The 13,425-nt window shown below is 28.0% G+C and overlaps 1 protein-coding gene across 1 annotated transcript in view; it reads right to left on the bottom strand.

Annotated features, from left to right (window-relative positions):
• Positions 1–4,441: 4,441 nt before the first annotated feature.
• LOC123296118 (J domain-containing protein DDB_G0295729-like) overlaps positions 4,442–13,425 on the bottom strand; it is a 195,630-nt gene continuing 186,646 nt past the window's right edge. Inside the window, exon 2 of the mRNA XM_044877579.1 lies at positions 4,442–4,504. Within this exon, the coding sequence (XP_044733514.1) occupies positions 4,442–4,504 (63 nt within the window). The remainder of the gene's footprint in view (positions 4,505–13,425) is intronic.

Below are 13,425 nucleotides of genomic sequence, written 5' to 3'. Positions count from 1 at the left end.
TAAATATTTTTCAAGAGAAAGTTTAGCCAATTAAATTTTTGGTTCGGCGTTCTACAATCTACGATTAGCTGCAGCTTTTATACTATCAAAAATACTAAATCTATGTGGCTAAAAATGGAGGTATTTTTTGAACTCCTTGAATAACTCGTTTTTGAACTCCTTGAATAACTAGTTTTTGAACTCCTTGAATAATAAATAATATTTTAATTCTTAATTGTCATTAATGAGGTATTGCATTTATTCTGTGGTAAGATTTTCATAGAATTTTACTTAAAATTTATTGTCCAGTTATAAAATTTTATTAAAAAGTGAAAGATTATTAGAAAAATGGTATTTTAAATTGACATCAAGTGATTTTATTTTAGATCGACTTCAAAAAGGGAGAAGGTTCCCAATTCGAATGAATTTTTTTTAACTGTTTGTTACCTCAGAGCTTTGGTCTGGGCGAACCGATTTTGAACCGTATATCATTTACATGGATGCTTACCACAAGTGTAAATATCGTGAAGACTTTATCTTGCAATGTTTGCAGATTGTCTGAAAAATTTGAAAATAATCAATAAACAATAATAATATTGTTGCAACTTTTAAAAATTAGCACCTGTTAAATTTTATTTTGTCCAAGTAGCCAAATAACATATAAAACATTATTTTTATGATAGCACAAATTTTATTTCATATTACACATATGCCATTTTCATGAAATTATACAATTTTTCAATTCGACATGCGACAAATTTTCACATAACATCATAAAAAGGTTAGGAAATTGAAAGGTTAAACTGTAAAAAGTTGGAAATAAAATTTTCTTCACATTTTAGAATCTGAATAAAACATTATTTTGTTCCTTGTACTATTTTTTTCACATACACATGACTGAACTATTATACTACATCGTACATACAAACCGTCCGTATGTTAACTCAACAAAAACTTGGTACAACAAAATCGATTTCAAATTTTAGTATGTAAAAGGTTTTCCATTGAAAATGATAAAACTTTAAACTGAAATTAAACAGCAGAATTAACAGAAATGAAGAATGAAGAATTTAAAGTTTAAAATTTTGTAGACAAATTATAGTTAACAAACATAAATATTATAAAAATTTTTATTTTTATTTGGAAGATAACAACTCTTGTGACAATGTGACAATGTTATATATAACTTGACCGCAACGATTCATTTCGAAATTATAAATTAATTGTTTGTGCCTACCTTTCTGGGCATCCAATCAAACATACAGTTTCGAAAACTTTTGCATGTTGTGTGAACCGATTAATAACAATTTCTTCACAAACGATAAATATTTCTAATGAAAATAATGTGATACACGTTAAATAACTCAAACTAAACACTCATTTTGATCAGAGAAAAAAGAATGATAGATGTCGTGAGCACCCGGTACGAACTAAGTTCCTTCCGTACAAATAACTGAATTGGTAACTAATTATAAATGTTAGTTTTGTTGTACGCTACCTTGCAAGTTTAGTGTAATTAGTTTCTTTTAATTGTTTTTATTTTATCTTTCGATACTTTTTACATTTCTGTGTGTTGGTAATTTTAGGTATAGTTTTTTTTCTATCATTTTTTCTTACACGATACTATTTGCATATTTATGCACTGGCAATTCTAAAAATTTAAAGTATTAATTCAAGAAGTCAGATACTTGTTTTATTGTTTAAAGAATTAAATATTATAGCTACTTTAACTCTATAATTATGTATAATTGTATTAGTTTAGAAAAGACATACTTTTGACTTTGTAGTCAACCCAATATGTGGATACATTATCCACAATTTAATTGATCAGGATATTTAATATGGCATAACATAAAATTTTCTTGTACTTACATTATTATGTTTAACCTCTGCTAACTCATAACTCATTTTTATTAATGAAAAAACATAAATTTTTGACAAAAATTATGAATTGACAAATTTTTAAATGTTTTTAGATAACAGATAACCTTCATGTCGGCAAAGTCTGTTGCATTTTTTGTAGATTTACCTCTCAACCAGTAAATACATCATAACGTGCGATAAGGAACATAGTTCCGAATAGTTAATTAATTTTTATGTGTTGTTCAACAGTGTATGTAATGTTGCATAATGATTTTCCCAATATTCACCATATCGCGCTACCCATCCAAGATGCGGATAACGCTCGGCTGGTATCATACTTAAACTGCCATAAAATACTGTTCCAAAATTAAGGAATGTTCATATTATCTCATTCATAAATTGTTAAAGTTGAAAGTTATATCATTTTAAATGAAGAACCCTTTTTGTGTGCATGCAACTTTTTTTTAGACAAACATAAGAAGAAGCAAAAGTAAATGAAAAACTTGTTAGTATTGAATGATCTTTAAAAAGATCGAACTGTGTTACACCATTTATTCTCCCATTGGGAGTTCTTATACTGCCGCATTTAATTAATATATGTATAGGACGAAAAAATAAAAAACAATTCTTTTTTTTTTTTTCTTTTCTAAAGTCTTTATGAGACACTTTAAACTTTTAGTAAAACTATGTTGCGATAATAAAAAAAGATTTAAATTCATTAATTATTTAAATGAAATGATATTGGTCACAATCGTTTCGATGTAAAAATATCTTTATATTTTCCTTAATTATGATGTAGTCGTAAGAATGATAATTGTATGAAAGAAGGCAAGTGAATTGTACAAGTTCGAGAATGGAATTTTAAAATCCTTCATAACTGGGACCGATTTTATCAATCCTTATCCTGGCAACAACATTTTCAATTTAATATTAAGTGTACTGTTCTCAAGCCTTGTGCAAACTCACAATGTACCTCAGCATACTTTCATTATCGAATTTGCCATATTACGCATAAAAATGTAAAACTCGACTTGATATCATGACCTAATTTGGAAAAAAAAAATAATTTTCTTTGGAAATTAAAATTTATTAAAAAACGAAGAAGCTATGAGCATTCAAAAATTGTTGCCCATCTCCTGTTAGCAAAACAAAGTTTTATATTTATTTTATATGTATCTCAATGGTTATATATATATCTTCCTCTTTGTTCAATTTGGAATTTTAAACGTTCACATTTGGCACACTTTCATATTTGGCACACTAATTGATAAATACTTGCTCTTTGTTTAATCAGAAATTTACGCATTGTGCGTTCTTCTAAATATTTTCAAAAACCAACTTCACTTTTCTGCCTGTTCAGTGAGATCCCATCACGTATAGTGTGATAAAAAAAATTTAGTCAACAAGACAATTGGTCTACAAACCAAATGTAAGAGTCATTTATATACAAAAAAAAAATAAATTTTGATATAAAACGTCACAAGGCTACTTAGAATTCAGCTCAGATTTCAAATTAAATTCATGCAAATGGAAAATTAGGAGAAATTAATGAACGGAGTAGGGTATTTGTCGGTATCAGGGACAAATGGACCACAATTGAAAGCATACTCCTTACTTGTCTCCATTAGCGTAAAATCATTCAAGACGGGTTAAATTGGATATATCTGTTTTTAAAAGAAAATTAAAAATTTCCGAGATTGCATCGTAGATGTCAGTATAAAGGAAGAAAAAAGCAATTTGGACGCAAAAACAGTACTAGATACAAAATTGAAAATTTAGGAAGGATGCATTCATGACAGTTACCTTCTTGTCGAACCTAATCGAAATGAATATTTCCTTTAGAATCTGTTTCGAGCCTGAATATTTTTCAATTGAAATACTTCCCTTACCTTGACCAAGGAAAAATCACATTAATAGGGCTTATAGCCCTCTTAAGCGCAAAACTTACATCTTACTGCCAATTTACTAAATTTTTCCTAGTATAACTAGAATAATCATGGTTGGATATTTTAACTAGGATGGGTAAATTTTTATTGCTTTAGTAATTCCAAATTAATATGGCTAGTTCCATCCAAATAAATTAATGAACTCCAAATAAATACATGAAAATTGTAATTTGATAAATAAAGTAAATCTATTTCCATAAGAACGAAGCTTTCATAATCCTGTGAGTATGGATTTGCTGTACATAGTTATTATGATTTCTGATTACTGGTCAATAAGTATAAAAATCATTCAGGGATATGAATATATTTTAATATAATTCTCTCATTGAAAAGTTATTTAAATTATCATTTCTTCGAGCATTGGCTTAAATCGAAAAAATTACAAATATACGTATTATAAATCTAAAATTACTTTTTACAAAAAAATAAGTATAAAAAGATAGTTATGTTTAAAAAAAATTAATGTATTAAATGTTGTAACCCAGCAGCCACAGAACAAAAATTGAAGTTCTTATCAAAAATTGAAATTAATAAGCTAAAGATCATTTAACAAAAAAAGGAATTACAATATATTTTTGTGTGCATTAAAGATAATAAACCCATACCATTAAAATAAGAATCTTAAAGTACAAAAATATTATTTTTAGGTCGATCTATGGACGTTTAAAACCAATCGTTTCACGCCGACCTTCTATTGGTGGTTTTATTGGTCGCATCTGGACGCATAAAAAAATATTTGTTTATTCAAGTAGAATAAAATGGTACAAAATTGTTTCACAAAATTTTCAATAGTCTAAGAGTATAAACAATTAATTTGTTTACAACAAATTTTCCCCCACTCTGAGCGATAAGCAAATGAAAATTCGGATTCTGAAAGCATACGAAATCTACTCAGCGCCTACACTAATTAGGGAAATAGGTAGTTATACACACCATTTATGAAAATTAAACATTTGTTTATTAGAAATGTGTATTTTATCTTCAAAACTGGAAAACCTAAACTGTAAATACAAATTTTACGTTGCCATTGTGGCTGGATCTTACTTACCCGCGTGCTCTTGTAAGGTGTGAGACTTGCTATACCAAAACCAAACTTCACCGCAGCCACAACAACACAAAATGGAATAGCTTAGACACTCAAAGGAGCCAAAGACCGTAATACTCGTACTTTTTTGGAGTTTTAAAACATTAAAAGTTAAATACTGACAGTATGGCTGACCATGAAAGCTTCATAAATAATGTGAAATTTTCGTTTTAAAGAATCCTGCTCCTTAACTATTTCGCTAAAAGATATTTTATGAATATTGAGAATTATAGTAAAATGTATTTGACTCTGTAGAGATTAAATGAATGAAATTTTTATAACTATTCAATATTTTATATATAGATTACGACACAAGTGTATAATCAATCTATAAATCCGATAGAAATTTCTTCTCCTTATACTATAGATGTTAATAATGCAAATATTTATATAGAAATGCAGATTCTTTCTTAATCCGCATATCACCTAGGTAGGAGAACACCACTAGAAAAATAGTAGATAATATTTTGTAAAGAGAAACTGTTATTTTATAATATACATATAAAGCAAAATGATGTTCTTCTTGGTATAACTTTAAAAGGTAAAAACTCTCTTTGACTGAGTTGGGAGAGTTTAGAATAATCCGATTGAAACCGTCTGAATAGATTTGACGTAGGTTTGGCGAGAATAAATTTAATATATTTAAAAAAAATAAAAGTACTAAATTTTTCCTAAAAGGAAAAAACATTACTTCTTTCAAAATAGGAAACTAAACTAACTCTGAGGATCAGTTGATTAAAGCATATATACCACAAGAACATGCTGAAATTTTTCGGGTGAAATGACCCACCAGGAAACATGTTAAATAGGTGCTCTTATATGTAAAAATAAGTTTAAGCACTATGGCGTTAGTTTTACGCGGTACAGGTGAGTACAGGTGAAAATATGGATGTCACACCCTTTGGTATCTCACCACTGCACCAGCAAATATGTAGCAAATTGGAACGGCGTTGCTAAATACTAACTCTGCATAAGTATTTGAAGCAAATTACATAAATACCGTATAGAAGTAAACCCGTAGGGCTTCAGAAATTGACGGGAGATCCAAATCCAATTTGTTTTTTAAATCTCGTTACCGAAGTTACCGGATTTATTTCTGTAGGACATTTATGTAATTCATTTCGAATACTTATGTAGAGTTAGTATCTAGCAACGCCGATACCAACGCCGATACCCGTTAGTATCTATGAGATACCAACGGGTGGGACATCCATATTCTCACCTGCACTCATCTGAACCGCGCAAAACTGACGCCATAGTGTTTAAACTTACTTTTACGTGTATGAGCATCTTTTCAACATGATTCCTTGTGGATCCTTTTAACCGAAAAATTTTAGCATGGGTTTGTGGTCTAGTACTACGGTAAGCGAAATCTAGTTTAAGTTGTTATGATTGGATTGTGTATTCCATAGTATACAGATGAAAACGGTACACTCGCCCTATCAAAATCTATCAGAACCTAATAATCATAGTCATAATCAGCGAAAAAAAGTAATAACACATATTAGGCAACACAAGAAATCCAGGTAATGGGGATGTTGACTTATTTATCACTTCAGATGAAGGATTCTCACTTCAGGAATAGAAAAGTGAAGTTAGTTTTTGAAAATCTTTAGAAATAAAAAAAAAAAACGTGTATTACTCCTAAAACTCGAAACATTGTTTTTCAATAAAGAGACAGGCAACAATATTATAATGTTTATAACTTTTCTTTTTTTAATCAAATTAAATTTAACTTTAAAGTTTTGTTATGGTATCAATATTTACAATTCGATGGGTAATGTGGCAAATTCAACACCATAAAACTACCCTATTAACTATGACTTAGAATCCAGTAATGCTTGATTTATGATACTTATTTTTGTCCTCAAAATGAACGTAAAAAGTAACTTTAAGATTTCAAAATAAATTTTTTACCCATTAAATTTACTCTTAACCAATAAATTCTTATTAGTGAAAACTATCACGAAAATAACTACACAATTTATTTTTTACTCGAAATAAAATCCATGTGTCATCTTTTTAAATAAGAATTTTGGTTATGATAAATTATTATTTTCTTAAACATTTGACTTTTATCGTATATTTTAGTTATTATACAGAATGTGCCAAAAGTCACCGACACGGTGAAAAATTGGAATATATATTCATTTGAAGAATTTTTAGTTTACTTTCTAGGGCAAGTTCGATGTACCAAACTTCATACTTTAAGGACTACGAGTGAGAGGAAAATTTCGGATAAAGGGCTTGATTAATTTTTTTATAAGTTGGACCAAGTTCAGATCAATTCTGGGGGGGGGGGGTGCAGTAGTTGGATGATATATTTTCATAGATTTAAATTAAAGTCAAATACTTCATAAATTATTGAAAACAAAAACATCCTGTAGTGCCCGACTTATTAAGGATGTATGAGCACGATAGTGGGGACACAAATTTAAAAAAAAAATGTATTTTCAATTTTGATTGTGAATTATAAAATAACTTGACAATATAAGACGAAAAGTAAGAATAAAACCAGCTTTCGGGTAAAGATTGTCCTGGCGCTCGTACACCCTTAAAGTAATTTCATTTAAACACCAAGAAAGAAACAAAAATAAATCTCTATCACTACTCTTTTAACGTCCTTTTATTCTATCGATCTAATAGTCAAACTTAAAAGATTGTTTTTACAATGTATTTTCTTTTTAAATATTTATTCGAATTATTTTTATACTCATATAAACTTTAAACTTAACCTTCGTTGACCTTCTTTTCTAATGGATATTAAACTGATTATAATCATAATAATAAAATATCATTTATTATTGATTAAATAACAACATTTCATTTTAAAATTATTCAAACAAATTGTCATATTTTTTCCAATTTTAAATTCATATTTTACATTATAAAAACTAGAAATTAAAAAACAAAAAATAGAAAACATTATTGAAATAATATATTATATATAAATGAAATAGAATCTAAAAGTCTAAACTAAAATGAATGTTCGTTTGAAACGAATATTAAATATATATATCTATCTATATATATCGTTCACCAGAAAAATGAAAATTACTTTATGAAATTGGAACTTATCATGCTACACAACTTTATGTACCATTGTATATGTATTGATATCATTTTAATACCGAGCTATCATTGAATATTAAAAGTCGAATGAAATATTTAACGGTACAATTTCCGTTTTTTGTTTCACTTTGCCAGGCAAACATTTTAACATTTTTGTATTAACTCGCTTTTTATATGTCCGGGTGGAATTTTTTTATTAATTTTAAACAAACTTCAATAAACGTGTGAAAAAAGAAGAAGAAAAACGAAAAGTAGGAGAGTAATATGAATAAATCGCTTTTTAGGGTTCGGGTAGCATTTTGTACTTCACGATGTGAGAGACTTGAAGTTCAGACCAAATTTTTCTTGTACCATGGTTTTATAAGAGACTAAAAAGTATAAAATAATAAATAAATATTAAATTCTTGTAAAATTGGAAACGAAAAACATGGAATACATAACCATTTCGCCCCATGTTTTTCGTTTTCAATCTTACAAGTATTTAAATATCTATTTATTATTTTATACTTTTTAGTCCGTTGTAAAAACATGGTATATTCAAATTTTTTTTAAATTCCTGATAATGTTGGTGATATTATTCAGCTTCACTGTCGATTATATTCAAAAACACATAGCTAGAAAAGACTAGACAGACGTCAGTAACCTCAGAAAATTTAGCCGAAAGCCATTGCACGCTTTAAACTTGACATTTAGTCTTTGTAATATAATGCCAATGGTTCTGTCTTACTATGATAGAAATACCTTAGGTAAGGTTTTAAAATAAGGGATCATTTCACCAGTAATATTTTTACAATTCTCAGTATTTATGCTTTATATGTATATTTAAACGTACGTCTAGGATAAAATACGTACCATAATAATTTTACGTTAGTAAATTGGAGCTATAGTTATAGTAAGTACCATTTCCTATCCATGTATCTATGCTATAACATATTATACTATAATACAAAGTATAATATAGATGTCATTATATAATTAACTATTATAGAAAATGATTCTTACAAATAAGTAACAATCTTTTAAAAATGTTACCTACCTCCTCATCATTATTATTATTTATTCATAGCAATAGTTTTGTATAAAAGTTGTTATTTTCAAGTTCTTCTTGACTGAAGTGGCTAACAAATGAAAAACGAATTTCCCATGTTATGAGCTAATTTTATAAAGAAGATTGAAAATCGTAATAAAGAGTTCGTTCTTAATAAAGAAAATTGAAAATCGAATTTAATGAAAAGATTATATATATGATTATAAAAGATTTGATTATATATTAATTGTTATTTCAATTGGATTGTATTTATATTTTGTCATTATCTTGTACAGCCCCTAATATATTTAAATAATAAATAAGCATATAAACATACATATAATTGCTGTACATATAATTGAGTGTCAATAGATGTGAAAACCAGATTGATGTTGATAATTTTAATTCAAATATTATGAAATTTAAAATTTTTATAATAAAAGTTTAAGTTTTCACTTTACTCGGCAATGCCTATGACTGCCAATTATTTCTATAATGAAAAATTGTTATATAAGAAGAGGAGTAAAATTTTCGAGTCTCTCGGATAATATTAAATATATATTACGGGTACAACGCATATTTCATGTGAAGATATAATAAAATTTCATTTGATTTAGTTCTTCATCTATTTTTCAATATATATTTAAGATAATAATTTTCTACCTGAATAATATTTTCGTAATATATATAGAAATTTGAAATAAATTTGTGTTTACCAATAAATATCTATCTACTTGTTCCTGTTTTAAACAGAGAATATATCAAACAAATTATTTTTGAAAATTTAATGAAAATTTTTTATCATATTTCAATAGTTCAACGATCACAATTACAGTTTAATTCACACCGATCACATGCTTTGAGGGATTTATTTACACCCTAAAAAAATGGATGCATGTATTTATTAACCCGTCAGCACTCGTGTTAAATATTCTTTATATGTTAAATAGTTTGATTACGTGATTATTGAATAATATTTGAGAGTGAAAATATTATTACAGAGAAAATAATCTATATAATTAAAATCATTTTAACTAATTTAACTATATTTCTATTATAAGTTTTTCTAGTTTGAAGTTTTTCTGAGTGCGATTTATTTACGTTTATTAACGAAAATACACGAAAAAGCCCGAAAATTTCGATATTTTAATATTTTATTGCTAACACCTTTACTCTCGTGATGAGGGAATTTCTCACAATTTCTGAAGGACTCGAAAAAAGTATGTTTTAAAAAACTGTAGATAGGCTGAAAAAAAATCTGCAAAATTCATTATTCGAAATGATAGAAAAAGTTACAACCACATATATCATTAGAAAAATAAATGTTATTTATGTTTTAAATCAAATGGTCATAATTAGAAAGCTGATGAGTTAAATCGGTCTTTTAATCTTGTATCAGTTATTCAAGTGTTCTATATTCTAAATTTGTTAATATTATCTTTTCAGGTCTATTCATCCATCTTCTCTCTACTTAGATCCTCCCATAACTAAAGCCAAAAAAAATTTCTCAATAATTCATTACAATTTTGATGAATTTCAAAAAAATGAATGTTTCTTTTGAGCATGTTATTTCAGATGCTAACGTCCCTTTGTCCAAATTAGATAGTCTAATCTTCTACAGTTTTCCAACTTATAGAAAATTTTACTAAAAAGGTTTTTCTTAAAAATTAATTAGATACAAGATCGATACAAATATTTTATATTTTCTTGCTATTTTTAAATATTTTATCATTTATTACATTTATCTTTCAAAACACATTTAACAAAAACTTTCACATCCAAAGTTAAAAACAAACACTACACATCATAAAAATGTAAAAGAAACAAGTGAAAACAAACAATTGACTGAGTTAAATGTTGAAATACTGTGTATAGACAGTTTTGATTACTCTGTCACATTACACATATACATACATGTCTCACATATATAACTAATATAGCCATAACATACATACTATACAATTTGCGAATAATTTGCGTTCTCACGGGAAAACAGTGATGTATACGAAAAAATGTTTCTAAAGTTGTTTATTTTATAGTCAGGAACATTTTTTACATTTAAACTTTTGTTCTATCTCTAACGGTCTAGAAGATGGATCCTTGGAACCCAAGACCCAATTGACCAATGCTGCTCATTTACGAACTTTTTGAACGTTTTTGAGTAATCGTGATGACAGACGGACAGACAGACGACAGACGACAGACGACAGACGACAGACGACAGACGACAGACGACAGACGACAGACGACAGACGACAGACGACAGACGACAGATGACAGATGACAGATGACAAACAGACAGGCAGACAACCGATTATATGAACACCTATACCAAAAGTTTTTTCGTAGCATCAATGTTTTTAAGCGTTACAAACTTATGACTAAACTTAATATACCATGATATATTTCATATATACATGGTATAAAAATACACAAAACTTTTGTTTTTTTAATATTTTTTGTATTCAACAACATAAACAACAATACAAATTTTGTTTTTATAAGATGAAGAAAAAAAGAAAACCTAACCAATACATGATGTGGAAAAAAATGGCATATTTTACAATTATTTAACCTAATAATAAATTTTCTGAAATAAACTCTGAATGTAAATACTATTCAATGTACAGAGTAATTCGTATCAATTTCAAGTTGATCTCAAAATATGGAACTGTTACTTTTCTTAAACTTAAAACTTAACTAAAGCTCAATTTTAGACCTTTTTGGAAAAAAGGTCTAAACCTTTTTGGAAAAAGGTCATTTTGAAACACTATCAAAAAAATAACCTATAATAACAATATCACTTCTTTCACCTCAACTCTTTCACCATTTTAGATTTTTCTTATTTTTAACACGTTCAATAACTAATGATATTGTTACTTTTAAAATATTGGCCATATGTCTTACATGTACACTCCGGAAAAATTAAAAATCAATACTTTTTGTCTCTTTAAAAATACACAATATTTGCAGGAATATATTTCTAATATGTTTATCCGTGAGAGCGCAAATTAAGAGAAAACTTTGATGTCCGTTTTCTCTAAAAGCATAAAAGATAGGGAGTTGAAAATTTACAAACAGCTTCAACTACTAGTGGTCTTGCGAAACATTCTCAAAAAACGAAACGGAAACGAATGCGAAACAAATTCTCAAAAATACATAATTACTTAATATTCGAAAACCAATTATTTATTAAAAATAATGCAAACATTGACATTCAACACTTTCTATGAAGGGGGCCGAAGAGCCTAAGTGGCCAAGCGGTTCTAAGCGAAAGGCTTTGACCGTTTGTCTACTTAGAATTAGGTTGCGGGCTCGAATCTAGGCAGCGACAGTCCTTACAATTATAACTAATGAGGGCGATGGAATTGATCACATTGTCGTCGCTTGGAAAAAAACCAAGTAACCGACTCAACTCATATCATAAATGTAATTGTAAATATGGATTAAGTAATATAAATAAAGATTAACAAATTATGATGTGAGTGGACTCTGAAATAGGCGTATATGTCAGAGAAAGGAGGCCTCAAAAAATGAATCGTTACAATAGATCCTAAAAGATGAAATTTTGCATAGTAAGTTCTATAAAATCAAATTAATAACCCTGTAATGTTTGAAAGAGACAAGAAAAAAAAAAACTTTAAAAAGAATTTAAACTATATGTAAATAAACCTATAACATTTTCTTTTTTTATATTACATTCACGGAAAATAAGAATAAGATAAACACAGTATCTTATTTATACACACATATACGGGAGACTGGGGACACCTGATTCTTAGAGGATGTAAGGTACACTTGATTAATAGAGGTTCGGTGAACTTTGCATGGTTTTAAGAAGGTAATATTAGTATATGCCAGATACGGCAGGCATTTTAATGGCTTCTTTTGAAGATCATTTGCTTAAATTTTGAGTAAACGTCACTTAAAAATATGATAAAGATTGTTATAGGTATTATCGGGTCAATTTATTTAAGCTCTGCCTCGTCCTATAACAGACTTGAAACCTCGCACATAACAAAAAAAACAGTAGTAAACAAGTGAAAACAAACAATTTACTGAGTAAATTGTTGAAATACCATGTAAAAGTTGTTTTGTTTTTTATATGGAAGATTTTTTACTTTTAAAATTTTGTTCTATCTCTAACGGTTTACAAGATGGATCTTACGGCCCCAAGACCCAAGTGACCTATGATGCTCAATTACGAACTCGACCTCACTTTTTACGCCCTGAGTACGCTGTAAAAATTTCATCTTGATATCTCTTTTCGTTTTTGAGTTATCGTGTTGACAGACAGACGCAAATTTTATAGTATATATTATATGGGTATATCAGTTATATATATATATATATATATATATGACATGTATGTGTGTTTAATGTGACAGAGTAATCAACACTGTCTATACATGGTATTTCAACAATTTACTCAGTCAATTGTTTGTTTCACTTGT

This window comes from Chrysoperla carnea, chromosome 3 (assembly GCF_905475395.1).
Source record: "Chrysoperla carnea chromosome 3, inChrCarn1.1, whole genome shotgun sequence".
Lineage (NCBI taxonomy): Eukaryota > Metazoa > Arthropoda > Insecta > Neuroptera > Chrysopidae > Chrysoperla > Chrysoperla carnea.
This window is presented reverse-complemented; position numbering and strand designations above follow the sequence as displayed.